Source organism: Oncorhynchus kisutch, linkage group LG13 (assembly GCF_002021735.2).
Source record: "Oncorhynchus kisutch isolate 150728-3 linkage group LG13, Okis_V2, whole genome shotgun sequence".
Taxonomy (NCBI): domain Eukaryota; kingdom Metazoa; phylum Chordata; class Actinopteri; order Salmoniformes; family Salmonidae; genus Oncorhynchus; species Oncorhynchus kisutch.
This window is the reverse complement of record NC_034186.2, coordinates 8,186,180-8,203,679: the sequence shown is the minus strand read 5'-3', so window position 1 is coordinate 8,203,679 and position 17,500 is coordinate 8,186,180. Positions and strand designations below refer to the sequence as shown.

General features: G+C 46.3%; 1 protein-coding gene across 1 annotated transcript in view; it reads left to right on the top strand.

Annotated features, from left to right (window-relative positions):
• LOC109903054 (disks large homolog 1) overlaps positions 1 to 17,500 on the top strand; it is a 287,487-nt gene that overhangs the window by 88,651 nt on the left and 181,336 nt on the right. Inside the window, 1 exon segment of the mRNA XM_031785507.1 lies at positions 16,266 to 16,574. Within this exon segment, the coding sequence (XP_031641367.1) occupies positions 16,266 to 16,574 (309 nt within the window).

Here is a 17,500-nt window from a genome sequence, read left to right as displayed (position 1 = left end):
CTGTTTCGTTCAATGTAGCATGCTAGCTGTGTCATGTACTCTAGGGTGCTAGCTGGGTCGTGTACTCTGGGGTGCTAGCTGGGTCGTGTACTCTGGGGTGCTAGCTGGGTCGTGTACTCTGGGGTTCTTAGCTGGGTCGTGTACTCTGGGGTGCTAGCTGGATCGTGTACTCTGGGGTGCTAGCTGGGTCGTGTACTCTGGGGTGCTAGCTGGGTCGTGTACTCTGGGGTGCTAGCTGGGTCGTGTACTCTGGGGTGCTAGCTGGGTCTTGTACTCTGGGGTGCTAGCTGGGTCGTGTACTCTGGGGTGCTAGCTGGGTCGTGTACTCTGGGGTGCTAGCTGGGTCGTGTACTCTGGGGTGCTAGCTGGGTCGTGTACTCTGGGGTGCTAGCTGGGTCGTGTACTCTGGGGTGCTAGCTGGGTCGTGTACTCTGGGGTGCTAGCTGGGTCGTGTACTCTGGGGTGCTAGCTGGGTCGTGTACTCTGGGGTGCTAGCTGGGTCGTGTACTCTGGGGTTCTTAGCTGGGTCGTGTACTCTGGGGTGCTAGCTGGGTCGTGTACTCTGGGGTGCTAGCTGGGTCGTGTACTCTGGGGTTCTTAGCTGGGTCGTGTACTCTGGGGTTCTTAGCTGGGTCGTGTACTCTGGGGTGCTAGCTGGGTCGTGTACTCTGGGGTGCTAGCTGGGTCGTGTCCTCTGGGGTGCTAGCTGGGTCGTGTACTCTGGGGTGCTAGCTTGGTCGTAATAAGCATAATACTGATACACATCTAAAGCATGCTACCATGGCCTCAGTAGTTGCCCTCAAAAGCATCCAAAACAATTCCTCTCTATCTAATCTGCTGTGTATCTTTCCTATTGGACAGCTTCTCTTCTAATTCTGTGCATGTTTGTTTGTGTGTTTGTTTGTGTGTGTGTGTTTGTGTGTTTGTGTGTGTGTGTGTGTGTGTGTGTGTGTGTGTGTTGTCATCTGTTTTAGAACCCTCACAGGAAACCAAACAGCTACTTCAGCTGATTACGTAACAACTGTTCCTCTCTGCGCCTCTGGGCGATTCCCTTCCTCCCCTCCTCAACCCTCTCACTGTCTCATGTAATAACACTCTGGCCAACACACTCTGGCTAATTAAACTCTTATTATAAAATGTATAGTAAGAGTTTGGATGGATTTTTTTTCACGTTTAAAGTGGGATTGAAAAAAATTATTAATTGTGATTTAAAAAAAAATATATATATTTTTTTGTCAAAAGATACTCAAGTAAAAAGATGATTATATACAGTATCAGTGAAAAGTTTGGACACCTACTAATTCAAGGGTTTTGACTATTTTCTACATTGTGTTGATAGTGTTGATACACTATGAAATCATGTAGAAACTAAAACAAATCAAAATATATATTTAATTTTAGATTCTTATATTCTTCTAAGTAGCCACTCTTTGCCATGATGACAGCTTTGCATTCGCTCAACCAGCTTTATTGTTTTGATTTATTTTACCTTTTATAGGTAAGTCAACTAGGCAAGTCAGTTAAGAACAAATTCTTATTTTCAATGACTGCCTAGGGACAGTGGGTTAACTGCCTTGTTCAGGGGCAGAACGACTAGCTTCATGAGGTAGTCACTGAGTAATTGCCTCCTTATTTTCAAGCATGGTGGTGGCTGCATCATGGAATGAGTATGCTTGACATAGGCAAAGACTAGGGAGTTTTTCAGGATAAAAAGAAAGGGGCACAGAAATGGGCAAATATTGCACAATCCAACGCTCTTATATACAGTGCCTTGCGAAAGTATTCGGCCCCCTTGAACTTTGCGACCTTTTGCCACATTTCAGGCTTCAAACATAAAGATATAAAACTGTATTTTTTTGTGAAGAATCAACAACAAGTGGGACACAATCATGAAGTGGAACGACATTTATTGGATATTTCAAACTTTTTTAACAAATCAAAAACTGAAAAAGAAAGGGGCACAGAAATGGGCAAATATTGCACAACCCAACGCTCTTATATACTTACCCAAGAAGCCTCACAGCTTCCACTTTGCCTTTTAGAGTATTTTGTGTAAATAGTTGGGAAAAAAATGCCCGTTAAATCCATTTAAAATCCTACAGGCAACATACCGTAAATCCTACTATGTGAAAAGTGTGTTAGAAGTGTTTTTTTTTTTTAAATGTATTTCGCCTTTATTTAACCAGGTAGGCTAGTTGAGAACACCTTTATTTAACCAGGTAGGCTAGTTGAGAACACCTTTATTTAACCAGGTAGGCTAGTTGAGAACACCTTTATTTAACCAGGTAGGCTAGTTGAGAACACCTTTATTTAACCAGGTAGGCTAGTTGAGAACACCTTTATTTAACCAGGTAGGCTAGTTGAGAACACCTTTATTTAACCAGGTAGGCTAGTTGAGAACACCTTTATTTAACCAGGTAGGCTAGTTGAGAACACCTTTATTTAACCAGGTAGGCTAGTTGAGAACAAGTTCTCATTTGCAACTGCGACCTGGCCAAGATAAAGCATAGCAGTGTGAGCATACAACAAAGAGTTACACATGGAGTAAACAATTAACAAGTCAATAACACAGTAGAAAACAAAGGGGGGGTCTATATACAATGTGTGCAAAAGGCATGAGGAGGTAGGCAAATAATTACAATTTTGCAGATTAACACTGGAGTGATAAAAGATCAGATGGTCATGTACAGGTAGAGATATTGGTGTGCAGAAGAGCAGAAAAGTAAATAAATAAAAACAGTATGGGGATGAGGTAGGTGAAAAGGGTGGGCTATTTACCAATAGACTATGTACAGCTGCAGCGATCGGTTAGCTGCTCAGATAGCTGATGTTTGAAGTTGGTGAGGGAGATAAAAGTCTCCAACTTCAGCGATTTTTGCAATTCGTTCCAGTCACAGGCAGCAGAGTACTGGAACGAAAGGCGGCCAAATGAGGTGTTGGCTTTAGGGATGATCAGTGAGATACACCTGCTGGAGCGCGTGCTACGGATGGGTGTTGCCATCGTGACCAGTGAGCTGAGATAATAATAGGAAGGTAGGCCAATACAGCGGACTAGTGATTTTATAGGGTTAAAGGTCAGGCCTTGGATGGCGTATTGGGTTAACCTCTAGCGTCGAGCAATCCCGTATCCGGGAGCGTAATTATAGCCTCAAGCTCATTACCATAACGCAACGTTAACTATTCATGAAAATCGCAAATGAAATGAAAGAAATGTATTCACTCACAAGCTTAGCCTTTTGTTAAAAACACTGTCATCTCATATTTTGAAAATATGCTTTTCAACCATAGCTACACAAGCATTTGTGTAAGAGTATTGATAGCTAGCATAGCATTAAGCCTAGCATTCAGCAGGCAACATTTTCACAAAAACAAGAAAAGCATTCAAATAAAAATAATTTACCTTTGAAGAACTTCGTATGTTTTCAATGAGGAGAGTCTCGGTTAGATAGCAAATGTTCAGTTTTTCCAAAAATATTATTTTTGTTAATCACGTTTGGCTAAGAAAAAAATCCGAAAATGCATTCTCTACAACGCCAAACTTTTTACCAAATGACCTCCATAATATTGACAGAAACATGGCAAACGTTGTTTAGAATCAATCCTCAAGGTGTTTTTCACATATCTATTCGATGATAAATCATTCGTGGCAGCTGTGTTTCTCCTCGAAGCAAACGAAAAATACACACAGCTGGAGATTACGCAATAATTGCAACGGAGGACACCAAGCGGCCACCTGGTAGATGTAGTCTCTTAAGGTCAATCTTCCAATGATTTGCCTACAAATACGTCACAATGCTGTCTACACCTTGGGGAAACGACAGAAAGTCTAAGCTCATTCGTGACCCATACACAGCCATATAAGGAGACATTGGAACACAGCGCATTCAAAATCTGGGGCACTTCCTGTATGAAATTCCATCTTGGTTTCGCCTGTAGCATTAGTTCTGTGGCACTCAGACAATATCTTTGCAGTTTTGGAAACGTCAGTGTTTTCTTTCCAAAGCTGTCAATTATATGCATAGTCGAGCATCTTTTCGTGACAAAATATCTTGTTTAAAACGGGAACGTTTTTTTATCCATAAATTAAAAGAGCGCCCCCTATATCCAAGAAATTAAGGTCAGGCTGGGATGGCGTATTGGGTTAAGGTCAGGCTGGGATGGCGTATTGGGTTAAGGTCAGGCTGGGATGGCGTATTGGGTTAAGGTCAGGCTGGGATGGCGTATTGGGTTAAGGGTCAGGCTAGGATGGCGTATTGGGTTAAAGGTCAGGCTGTGATGGCGTATTGGGTATCCAGAACCTCCCATTGGTTGTTCAATTGGGTTGAGATCTGGTGACTGAGAGAAACACACATTAAACCCTCTGTGTTCTTTCAGATCTCCTCTTCTAGGCAAAATAATGGACAACTTCGCATTTTGATAAAGATGTTGGATCTTAATTTGAGCCAGTTTGCAACAGCAGGAAAATAATCCTGCAGCAACAGGACATTTGAATTAATGGACATTTTTGAAGGAGTTGACGATACATTTTTCATGAGGGAAAATAAAGTCTGAAATTTCAAAGTTACAAACTTCAGAATCCTTTTTAAACTTAAAATATACTACGGCTAGGTTGCACCAACATGGATAACCTCTTAACCTGGGTTAAATCAAGGTTTATCTGTTAATCTTGTTGCACCAACATGGATAACCTCTTAACCTGGGTTAAATCAAGGTTTATCTGTTAATCTTGTTGCACCAAATGTTAAACCTAGTTTTAATTTAATTCTTCATCTGATCTATATTTTAGTTTTTACTTTTAATTTAGATAAATTTGAAGCCTGTTGCAATTATTATATATTACCTCTCATATCCTGACAATAGATCTCAGAGAGAGCTCAAGATTTCCGTGCCTACAGGAGGGGCTCTGCACGAAGATGGACACTACACTGACATCATTATTGCAGTGGTAGTTCTGTATAACCTTGGCAGGAGACAAGGAGAAGAGCTACCTGAAGCGGTCTTACCTGAAGGCGGTCTTACCTGAGGCGGTCTTACCTGAGGAGGATGAAGATGTCCAGGTGCAACATGCTGCAAATGGGAATGCTGTGAGGAGAACCTTGATTGAGAACCATTTTGTAGACTGAGGTGTAAATAATGTAACACTGGTAACATGTAAAAAGTTATATTATATTTTGATCGACACAATTCCTAAGTAGGCATTCGGTATTAACATGCATTATTAAGACATTGTTATTCTCAGTACCATACCGGGTGGAACTGAAAACACCAGAACACTAAGAGTGGGGACAAGACTGGAGGACACCAAGTTGCTTGGGAAAGCATTGTTTTAATAAATAATTGTTGTAATAAATAAAAAGATGAGCATTCTACACACAGTAGTGGGCATTTGTTTCCCTGAAGGAGTTTCTGTTTCTGAAATTGCAGTATCTCTCTTTGTAAATTCAAGAACTCAATCTGCAGTAGATTTTTCTCTCTCTTTCCAGCCTCCAAAAACATCAATATGAGCTTGGTTCATGTCAGTTCTGGGGCGTTTGCTTGGCCTCTCTCTGGTGTTTTTCTGCTGGTGCAAGATCCAGGCGATGCTGTTTCTCCACGGCAACAGGGTGTAAGCTCAACTAAAGGAAAGGAACAGCTATTTAATTGGGGTTTATGAAATGCCCAGCCTTGGTACGAATGATGCTGTTACGCAACATGCTGAAATGGGACTGATAACGGAAGCACTTGTAGTGAAGCAGCATTCATGTTAGTTTTAACGTGTGTTATAGTCATCGATGTTTACCAGTTATTTACACTTACTGAATATTGGTGGGTCGAGTTGTCTGTCGTCATCATAGGGGTTATTAAGGAGAGGGTCAAACTACTGGGGAATCATCTCGCATATCTTCTGGGAGAGAGGATCAATTCCCTTGGATGGAGCCCCCCCCCCTTCCGGTCTGAAATGGCCCCCGCTTCTCCTCTGCCGTGTTGAAGTTTTTCCAGCACGCCTTCATCTGATTTGTCTCTCTTTTCTTTTTAATCCCTGTCGATCCATTAAATCGTTCTTATAAAATGGCCCAGGTGCCTGTCTGTCTATTTGACGGTTCTGTTGTCTTTCTTTTTGTCCTCCAGTATGTTGCTAAACTCCTGCATCAGCTGCTGACGAGGGATGAAATTTGAACTTTGTCGTGCCATTGTCAGTTGGCTAGCGAATAAATAATAAATGGTTAAGTAATGACAATAATAATTGATCTTATGCCAGCTAGCTTGGTTTATAAACTAGCTAGCCAGCTACAGTAGCTAACGTTAGTTAACAAACAAGTTGTCTGTCTAGTACTGGCAAATAACTGATTTTATTTCAAATGAGCCAACCCATGTGAACCTTTCACGAGGGAGTTGCAGCAGTGCTATATTATTATTTGATCAAGGAACAGCAACTTTGTTGCCTCATTTGTCAGGTAGGCTAGCTACTTTGGTTCAACTCACAAAACAACTCAATATTGGTGTAATGTGTCACTAATCGTAGTTTAAAACCCGGTAATCACAGATTTACTGATCCAGATTCTAAATGAAGTGGTGCAACAACATCTCTGATTTTAATTCTAAACCTAGATTTACAAAAACTTAGATTAGCTCTAATCCTAGAATAATTTAAACCATGTTGGTGCAACCCACCCTACACGTTTTAAATTTACTGCATTGCAGGACAGTTCTGCAACTGGGTGATCAAATTAAGATCCTACATCTGTAAATGAACCAATGCAATGTTAATTGCTTAATTAACTCAAGAACCAAACCTGTGTGACAGAACCTGCTTGCAATGTACTTTCTGTCCCTCAGTTACGCACGTGTTTCCTTTATTTTGGCAGTTAGCTGTATATTGAGTACTCTGACTGCCCAGGCAATCTTTAACCCACATCAAACAGCTGTGGTTATATGCAGCTGAGCTGTCACATTTGGAGGGACTGACTGACTGACTGATTGGCTGACTGGGAGCACTGCTCTTTTGGCCTCTGGGCTTCTGTAATTAGCCTCACACAGATGCTGCTAATCCTCTCATCTTCTAATCCTCTTCTCTTTCTCTATCCATCTGCTAATCCTCTCATCTTTCTCTTATCCATCTGCTAATCCTCTCATCTTCTAATCCTCTTCTCTTTCTCTATCCATCTGCTAATCCTCTCATCTTTCTCTTATCCATCTTCTAATCCTCTTCTCTTTCTCTATCCATCTGCTAATCCTCTCATCTTTCTCTTATCCATCTTCTAATCCTCTTCTCTTTCTCTATCCATCTGCTAATCCTCTCATCTTATCCATCTGCTAATCCTATCACCTTTCTCTTATCCATCTGCTAATCCTCTCATCTTCTAATCCTCTCATCTTCCTCTATCCATCTTCTAATCCTCTCATCTTCACTTTTTCTCCTCCCCTCTCCCCTCATACCTCTTACATCTCACTCCTTTCTCCGGTTATCTGTCATTCGCGTGTACTGTACTGTAGGTTGAGGCCTGGCGTTGTATACTGGCCATGGTTGTACACATGTCATACACCCATGTTTGACTGGGAGGCTCAGGCTATTATGTAAATCAGTGTCATGCAGTAAAGTGTAGGACTAGAGCAGACATGATGTGTGAGGTTGTGAGTCATTGGGCCATGACTGGGATGGACGGTTTGGGCTGTGACCGGAGATTGAAGGAGAAAAGAGATTCTGTACCATCCTGGATATGGGATGCTCAGCTCACTCACTCACTCACTCACCCTGCCTAATTTCTTTCCATAGCCACACACACACAGTCACACTGCCTGGCATGAGCCGGTCACGGCCAATACAAACCCAGTCAGATTCACAAAAGACAGAATAGAAATGGTATGTCGGTTTGTAGCCCGCTCACAGCTTAGTTAGTCGGTGTCAATGTTTACTAAAACCCGAGAGCATCTGAGTGGGTGGTTGGTTAGCTGTTTGACAGGATGCTACATGGCTGGTCGTCCCACGCTGCCAAAGTACACTCCTGCTTGGGGACCTGTACGGTATGTAGGTATGTATGTAGCCATCTATGATGAAAATTACAGGCCTCATCTTTTTAAGTGGGAGAACTTTCACAATTGGTGGCTGACTAAATACTTTTTTGCCCCACTGTATGTAGCCATCTCTAGCATAATGGCGGTGGTGAGGAGGGACTCCTTGTTCAGGTAAAAATCATCAAGGCCCAGAAATCCAAAATTCTGTCAATCAAATCTCTCAGAGACGGCACAGTACATTCATAACATACATTATTATATATATATATATGTCACGTCTGGTATATATATATATATATAGTATCTTTTGTTTAAAGACCTACAGTGCATTCGGAAAGTATTCAGACCCCTTGACTTTTTCCAGATTTTGTTACGTTACAGCCTTATTCTAAAATGGATTAAATAGGTTTTCCCCTCATCAATCTACATACAATACCCCATAATGACAAAGAAAAAACTGGTTTTCCGATTTATTTGCGAATGTATTAAAAATAAAAAACTGAAAACGTATTTACATAAGACCCTTTGCTATGAGACTCGACATTGAGCTCAGGTGCATCCTGTTTCCATTGATCAACCTTGATGTTCCTACAACTTGATTAGATTCCACCTGTCGTAAATTCAATTGATTGGACATGATTTGGAAAGGCACAGGCCTGTCTATATAATGTCCCACAGTTGACAGTGCATGTCTGAGCAAAAAAATCAAACCATGAGGTTGAAGGAATTGTCCGTAGTGCTCGGAGACGGGATTGTGTCGAGGCACAGATCTGGAGAAGGGTGACAAAAAAATGTCTGCAGGATTGAAGGTCCCCAAGAACACAGTGGCCTCCATTCTTAAGTGGAAGAAGTTTGGAACCACCAAGACTCTTCCTAGAGCTGGCAATCCGGGTAGAAGGGCCTTGGTCAGGGAGGTGACCAAGAACCGGAAGGTCACTCTGACAGAACTCCAGAGTTCCTCTGTGGAGATAGGAGAACCTTCCAGAAGTACAACCATCGCTGCAGCACTCCACCAATCAGGCCTTTGTGGTAGAGTGGCTAGATGGAAGCCACTCCTCAGTAAAAGGCACCTAAAGACTCTCAGACCATGAGGAACAAGATTCTCTGGTCTGATAAAACCAATATTGAACTATTTGGCCTGAATGCCAAGTGTCACGTCTGGAGGAAACCTGGCACCATCCCTATGCTGTGCTGTGGGGATGTTTTTCAGCGGCAAGGACTGCGAGACAAGTCAGGATCGAGGGAAAGATGAACGGAGCAAAGTATAGAGAGCAAAGTGCTGCAACGCTCCCCATCCAACCTGAAAGTTTGACACACAGTCCAGTTCAAAGTCAATGATGACAGGCCCTACTGCTTGTAAACACACAGTCCAGTTCAAAGTGAATGATGACAGGCCCTACTGCTTGTAAACACACAGTCCAGTTCAAAGTGAATGATGGCAGACCTGTTGTGGCAAATGGCTTGTTTGCATTACATACTACTGTAGCTCTGATTGGTCTATGGCTCACCGGTTTGCATTAAGGCTTACTGTAGCTCTGATTGGTCTATGGCTCACCGGTTTGCATTAAGGCTTACTGTAGCTCTGATTGGTCTATGGCTCACCGGTTTGCATTAAGGCTTACTGTAGCTCTGATTGGTCTATGGCTCACCGGTTTGCATTAAGGCTTACTGTAGCTCTGATTGGTCTATGGCTCACCGGTTTGCATTAAGGCTTAATGTAGCTCTGATTGGTCTATGGCTCACCGGTTTGCATTAAGGCTTACTGTAGCTCTGATTGGTCTATGGCTCACCGGTTTGCATTAAGGCTTACTGTAGCTCTGATTGGTCTATGGCTCACCGGTTTGCATTAAGGCTTACTGTAGCTCTGATTGGTCTATGGCTCACCGGTTTGCATTAAGGCTTACTGTAGCTCTGATTGGTCTATGGCTCACCGGTTTGCATTAAGGCTTACTGTAGCTCTGATTGGTCTATGGCTCACCGGTTTGCATTAAGGCTTACTGTAGCTCTGATTGGTCTATGGCTCACCGGTTTGCATTAAGGCTTACTGTAGCTCTGATTGGTCTATGGCTCACCGGTTTGCATTAAGGCTTACTGTAGCTCTGATTGGTCTATGGCTCACCGGTTTGCATTAAGGCTTACTGTAGCTCTGATTGGTCTATGGCTCACCGGTTTGCATTAAGGCTTACTGTAGCTCTGATTGGTCTATGGCTCACCGGTTTGCATTAAGGCTTACTGTAGCTCTGATTGGTCTATGGCTCACCGGTTTGCATTAAGGCTTACTGTAGCTCTGATTGGTCTATGGCTCACCGGTTTGCATTAAGGCTTACTGTAGCTCTGATTGGTCTATGGCTCACCGGTTTGCATTAAGGCTTACTGTAGCTCTGATTGGTCTATGGCTCACCAGTCTGTGTGGACTCCGGTCCTGGACGAGAGAGATGTTTTTATGAGGTTTTATTTACTGCAGTGTAAATAAAACCTTGTCCAAACTCACGGCTGCTCTCCCACTCTATAATTCTGTAGAATTATCATAAATGCCTGACTGATTCCCAAACACACAATTTATGAACACCTGAAAATGACCATATCTAAGTGCTCGCTTGTCAGGGGTGTATATGAACAGATTTGAATAAGATTTCATGTTGCTTAAATGCTGTCAGTTCCACTTTTAAGTGAGCACAGTTTGCAACTCGTTCATTCAGTCATGAGAAAGTAGGTATGGGCCTATGGCAGAGGCAGTGTGAGCTGAATCAATCACCGCCAGCACCCCTGGTGAGTAGAACCGTGAGAGCATCCCATCCGATCTCCTAGCCTCGTGGTTAGAGCGATGGGCAGGTAGCCTAGTGGTTAGAGTGTAGGGACGGCAGGTAGCCTAGTGGTTAGAGCGTTGGGACGGCAGGTAGCCTAGTGGTTAGAGTGTAGGGACGGCAGGTAGCCTAGTGGTTAGAGTGTAGGGACGGCAGGTAGCCTAGTGGTTAGAGCGTTGGGACGGCAGGTAGCCTAGTGGTTAGAGTGTAGGGACGGCAGGTAGCCTAGTGGTTAGAGCGTTGGGACGGCAGGTAGCCTAGTGGTTAGAGTGTAGGGACGGCAGGTAGCCTAGTGGTTAGAGCGTAGGGACGGCAGGTAGCCTAGTGGTTAGAGTGTAGGGACGGCAGGTAGCCTAGTGGTTAGAGTGTAGGGACGGCAGGTAGCCTAGTGGTTAGAGCGTTGGGACGGCAGGTAGCCTAGTGGTTAGAGTGTAGGGACGGCAGGTAGCCTAGTGGTTAGAGCGTTGGGACGGCAGGTAGCCTAGTGGTTAGAGTGTAGGGACGGCAGGTAGTCTAGTGGTTAGAGCGTAGGGGCGGCAGGTAGCCTAGTGGTTAGAGCGTAGGGGCGGTAGGTAGCCCCTCGTTAGAGCGTTGGGCAGGTAGCCTAGTGGTTAGAGTGTAGGGACGGCAGGTAGCCTAGTGGTTAGAGCGTAGGGGCGGTAGGTAGCCCCTCGTTAGAGCGTTGGGTCAGTAACCGAAAGATTGCTGGATTGAATCCCCGAGCTGACGAGGTAAAAATCTGTCGTTCTGCCCCTGAGAAACCCACTGTTCCCCGGGCGCTGAAGACATGGATGTCGATTTAAGGGAGCCCTCCGCACCTCTCTGATCCAGAGGGGTTGGGTTAAATGCGGAAGACACATTTCAGTTGAAGGCATTCAGTTGTACAACTGACTAGGTATCCCCCCCCCTCTTTCCTCATCTCATCCGAGCCTTGGCCATGAGGTAACACTAGTCTGTGAGAGAGGGACACACACATGGACTCACTCACTACAGGCATACAGAACTACAGACAGACCTCCAGGCATACAGAACTACAGACAGACCTGGCTGTATTGTGTCTTTGTGGTGTGTGTGAACACATAGGGGCCTCTGCTCTAAACCAGATTAGTGTCTTATTTGTGTGACTTCCACGACCGGGAGAAGAGGAAACCGTATCGGGTCGACACAATCCTGACACAATACTTCTACTTCCTCCATCTCTTTGCTCTAACGGCATGCTGCGGAAGGGTATCTTTTAGATATATTTTTAATTACCAAAAGTGGTCTGATTGTGCGCAGATAATTTGTACAGTAACTGTCTCTGTGACTGTGGTCGGTCTAGCACAGTTGGTGTTGATCGCCCTTTGCTGACCCCTTGACCCTCAAGAAGCCAGAGCAGCCTTCTGAGGGGGTCCGGAGGTTAAAGGTCAGACAGTGGACAAACCGCAGTATGGCCGGTGATGAGAGATATGGGTGGCATATACTCCCTGAGGCTGGCAGCTGAGTTGGCACAGCAGCTGTAAACTGACTAGATCAGACTGTATGTGTGTCACGAGTTGCTGATTCTTCTATTGTTCCTGGAGCATTGTTCACATGTTTCTCCAAGGTGTTAAAAGATGGATGTAAAGCAGGGATGTTGAAAACTGTTAGTGTGTTGAGCAGCCCAACACCAGTACCCTCCCCAGCCTGGTTTCACTGGAGAACTTTGCAAATTGGTGTCAGTGTGATGGCCTAGGGAGAGAAAGAGAGGGGGGAGACGGGGAGGGAGGGGGAGAGAGAGAAAGGGAGGGAGGGAGGGAGGGGGAGAGAGAGAAAGGGAGGGAGGGAGGGAGGGGGAGAGAGAGAAAGGGAGGGAGGGAGGGAGGGGGGGAGAGAGAGAAAGGGAGGGAGGGAGGGAGGGGGAGAGAGAGGGAGGGAGGGGGAGAGAGAGAAAGGGAGGGAGGGAGGGAGGGGGGAGAGAGAGAAAGGGAGGGAGGGAGGGAGGGGGAGAGAGAGAAAGGGAGGGAGGGAGGGGGGAGAGAAAGGGAGGGAGGGAGGGGGGAGAGAAAGGGAGGGAGGGGGGAGAGGGGGAGAGAGAGAAAGGGAGGGAGGGAGGGGGGAGAGAAAGGGAGGGAGGGAGGGGGGGAGAGAAAGGGAGAGAGGGAGGTAGGGGGAGAGAAAGGGAGAGAGGGAGAGAAAGGGAGAGCGGAAATGGAGAGAGGGAGGTAGAGAGAAAGGGAGAGGGGGGGAGGAGAGGGAGGGTGGGGTCTTGTTAGGACACACCTACAGTACCTGTATCATCAGGTTTATTTCGGGAGGTCCTCCTCTCCTCTCTATTCTCCCTCTCTCCACTCGTGTTCTTTTTCTCCATTTCCACCTTTTCTCTCTTTTCTTCTTCTCTCCCTCTTTCTCCCCCTCTCTTTGCGCTCATATTCTCTCTTCTTCTCTCCTTGGGGACAGCCAGTGTCCTCATTCAGCTACGCCTGCAGACTCACATTAGACAGGAGTTAGAATACTTCCTTCTTTCTCCTTCAGCTAAATGCCTTAAGTGATGCGCCGGCTCTTCCAGTCTAGTCCCACAGCAAGCCAGGGTTCTTGAAACCAGTCCAGTCCACTTCCACAGCAAGCCAGGGTTCTTCAAACCAGTCCACTTCCACAGCAAGCCAGGGTTCTTCAAACCAGTCCACTTCCACAGCAAGCCAGGGTTCTTCAAACCAGTCCACTTCCACAGCAAGCCAGGGTTCTTCAAACCAGTCTAGTCCACTTCCACAGCAAGCCAGGGTTCTTCAAACCAGTCTAGTCCACTCCCACAGCAAGCCAGGGTTCTTCAAACCAGTCCAGTCCACTCCCACAGCAAGCCAGGGTTCTTCAAACCAGTCCAGTCCCACAGCAAGCCAGGGTTCTTCAAACCAGTCTAGTCCACTTCCACAGCAAGCCAGGGTTCTTCAAACCAGTCTAGTCCACTCCCACAGCAAGCCAGGGTTCTTCAAACCAGTCCAGTCCACTCCCACAGCAAGCCAGGGTTCTTCAAACCAGTCCAGTCCACTCCCACAGCAAGCCAGGGTTCTTCAAACCAGTCCACTCCCACAGCAAGCCAGGGTTCTTCAAACCAGTCCACTCCCACAGCAAGCCAGGGTTCTTCAAACCAGTCTAGTCCCACAGCAAGCCAGGGTTCTTCAAACCAGTCCACTCCCACAGCAAGCCAGGGTTCTTCAAACCAGTCCAGTCCACTCCCACAGCAAGCCAGGGTTCTTCAAACCAGTCCACTCCCACAGCAAGCCAGGGTTCTTCAAACCAGTCCACTCCCACAGCAAGCCAGGGTTCTTCAAACCAGTCTAGTCCCACAGCAAGCCAGGGTTCTTCAAACCAGTCCACTCCCACAGCAAGCCAGGGTTCTTCAAACCAGTCCACTCCCACAGCAAGCCAGGGTTCTTCAAACCAGTCTAGTCCACTCCCAAAGCAAGCCAGGATTCTTCAAACCAGTCTAGTCCCAAAGCAAGCCAGGATTCTTCAAACCAGTCCACTCCCAAAGCAAGCCTAGGTTCTTCAAACCAGTCCAGTCCACTCCCACAGGAAGCCAGGGTTCTTCAAACCAGTCCAGTCCATGCCCACAGCAAGCCAGGGTTCTTCAACCCAGTCTAGTCCCAAAGCAAGCCAGGGTTCTTCAAACCATTCTAGTTCCAAAGCAAGCCAGGGTTCTTCAAACCAGTACATTCCCAAAGCAAGACAGGGTTCTTCAAACCAGTACAGTCCACTCCCACAGCAAGCCAGGGTTCTTCAAACCAGTCCAGTCCACTCCCAAAGGAGGCCAGGGCTCTTCAAACCAGTCCACTCCCAAAGGAGGCCAGGGCTCTTCAAACCAGTCCACTCCCAAAGGAGGCCAGGGCTCTTCAAACCAGTCCACTCCCAAAGGAGGCCAGGGCTCTTCAAACCAGTCCACTCCCAAAGGAGGCCAGGGCTCTTCAAACCAGTCCACTCCCAAAGGAGGCCAGGGCTCTTCAAACCAGTCCACTCCCAAAGGAGGCCAGGGCTCTTCAAACCAGTCTAGTCCAGTACACTCCCAAAGTAGAGCACTTAAAACCACTGCCTCAAGAATTGCAATATTGTTTGTTTCCCCCTGGTAGTTCATTGATTGAGTAATGTCACTGATTGCCCAGAGAGTCCAATCATCTGGTCTGAATTAGTACCACAACCTGTCTGCTAGTGGCCCAGATTAACAACGTCCTGACGTCCTGCCCTGTAGCAGTGCTCTGCTAGTGGTTCAGATTAACAACGTCCTGACGTCCTGCCCTGTAGCAGTGCTCTGCTAGTGGCTCAGATTAACAACGTCCTGACGTCCTGCCCTGTAGCAGTCCTCTGCTAGTGGCTCAGATTAACAACGTCCTGACGTCCTGCCCTGTAGCAGTGCTCTGCTAGTGGCTCAGATTAACAACGTCCTGACGTCCTGACGTCCTGCCCTGTAGCAGTGCTCTGCTAGTGGCTCAGATTAACAACGTCCTGACGTCCTGCCCTGTAGCAGTGCTCTGCTAGTGGCTCAGATTAACAACGTGCTGACATCCAGCCCTGTAGCAGTGCTCTGCTAGTGGCTCAGATTAACAACGTCCTGACGTCCAGCCCTGTAGCAGTGCTCTGCTAGTGGCTCAGATTAACAACGTCCTGACGTCCTGCCCTGTAGCAGTCCTCTGCTAGTGGCTCAGATTAACAACGTCCTGACGTCCTGCCCTGTAGCAGTCCTCTGCTAGTGGCTCAGATTAACAACGTCCTGACGTCCTGCCCTGTAGCAGTGCTCTGCTAGTGGCTCAGATTAACAACGTCCTGACGTCCTGACGTCCTGCCCTGTAGCAGTGCTCTGCTAGTGGCTCAGATTAACAACGTCCTGACGTCCTGCCCTGTAGCAGTGCTCTGCTAGTGGCTCAGATTAACAACGTGCTGACATCCAGCCCTGTAGCAGTGCTCTGCTAGTGGCTCAGATTAACAACGTCCTGACGTCCAGCCCTGTAGCAGTGCTCTGCTAGTGGCTCAGATTAACAACGTCCTGACGTCCAGCCATGTAGCAGTGCTCTGCTAGTGGCTCAGATTAACAACGTCCTGACGTCCTGCCCTGTAGCAGTGCTCTTCTGGTTGATTGGGTGGGTCTGTGTTGTCAGAGGCAGGAGTCACAGTGGAAGAGAGATGTGATCATGCTGTGTATGTCTCAGCAACATTGTTATTGTCATTTATTGTGGCTATATCATCATGGAACGATGGGACACACTCCTAAAGCTTTTAGTTCCATGCCGGGCCAACACCTGGCCTGATCTACAGCTAGACACACGCAGGCACACACATGCACGCACTATAGCATAAACGCATTCACACGCACACGCAAACACACACAGTGTGATGGCACACAGTCTGTTTGGTCTTCAGACAGTTCTCTCTGAGTGACACTAAGCCCATTTAGAAGTGCTTAGTCCTCTTCCACCGTGACCTCAAAACTAACAGAAACCTCTCCCCCCTTTCCCTCTACAGAAGTACAGGATTCAGGATGAGGATGGTTCTACCCCCCAGCAGGACCAGGGTCAGTCTCAGGCCTGTCCCCAGCACCCCTACCCCAGCCTGGAGGAGAGGGGCAGAGAGCGGGAGCTGCCAGGGAGCCATCACGGGACCCTCCGCAGCCACCATGGAGGAGGAACCCTGGACGGGTACCACCACGGCAGGGGAGAGAGAGAGGGCAGGGGGGAGGGACGGCCAGAGCTGGTCCAGGTAGCGGAGAAAAACCTGTCTCAGATAGAGAACGTCCATGGATATGTCTCCCACGCACACATCTCCCCTATGAAGGTAGGACACCGCATATATGTACTTGGTGTTGACAGACAAACATATGGTACATGATGTTAACACAGACAAACATATGGTACATAGTGTTGACAGACAAACATATGGTACATAGTGTTGACAGACAAACATACGGTGCATGATGTTAACACAGACAAACATATGGTACATAGTGTTGACAGACAAACATACGGTGCATGATGTTGACACAGACAAACATACGGTGCATGATGTTAACACAGACAAACATATGGTACATAGTGTTGACAGACAAACATACAGTACATGATGTTAACACAGACAAACATACGGTACATAGTGTTGACAGACAAACATACGGTACATGATGTTAACACAGGACAAACATACGGTGCATAGTGTTGACAGACAAACATACGGTACATGATGTTAACACAGACAAACATACGGTACATGATGTTAACACAGACAAACATACGGTACATCGTGTTGACAGACAAACATACGGTACATGATGTTAACACAGACAAACATACAGTACATGATGTTGACAGACACACATATGGTACATGATGTTGACAGACAAACATACAGTACACGATGTTGACAGACACACATATGGTACATGATGTTGACAGACAAACATACGGTACATAGTGTTGACAGACACACATATGGTACATGGTGTTAACACAGACAAACATACGGTACATCGTGTTGACAGACAAACATACGGTACATAGTGTTGACAGACAAACATACGGTACACAGTGTTGACAGACACACATACGGTACACAGTGTTGACAGACACACATACGGTACACAGTGTTGACAGACACACATACGGTACACCAGTGTTGACAGACACACATACGGTACATGATGTTAACACAGACAAACATACGGTACATGATGTTACACAGACATATGGTATATGGTTGCATGCACA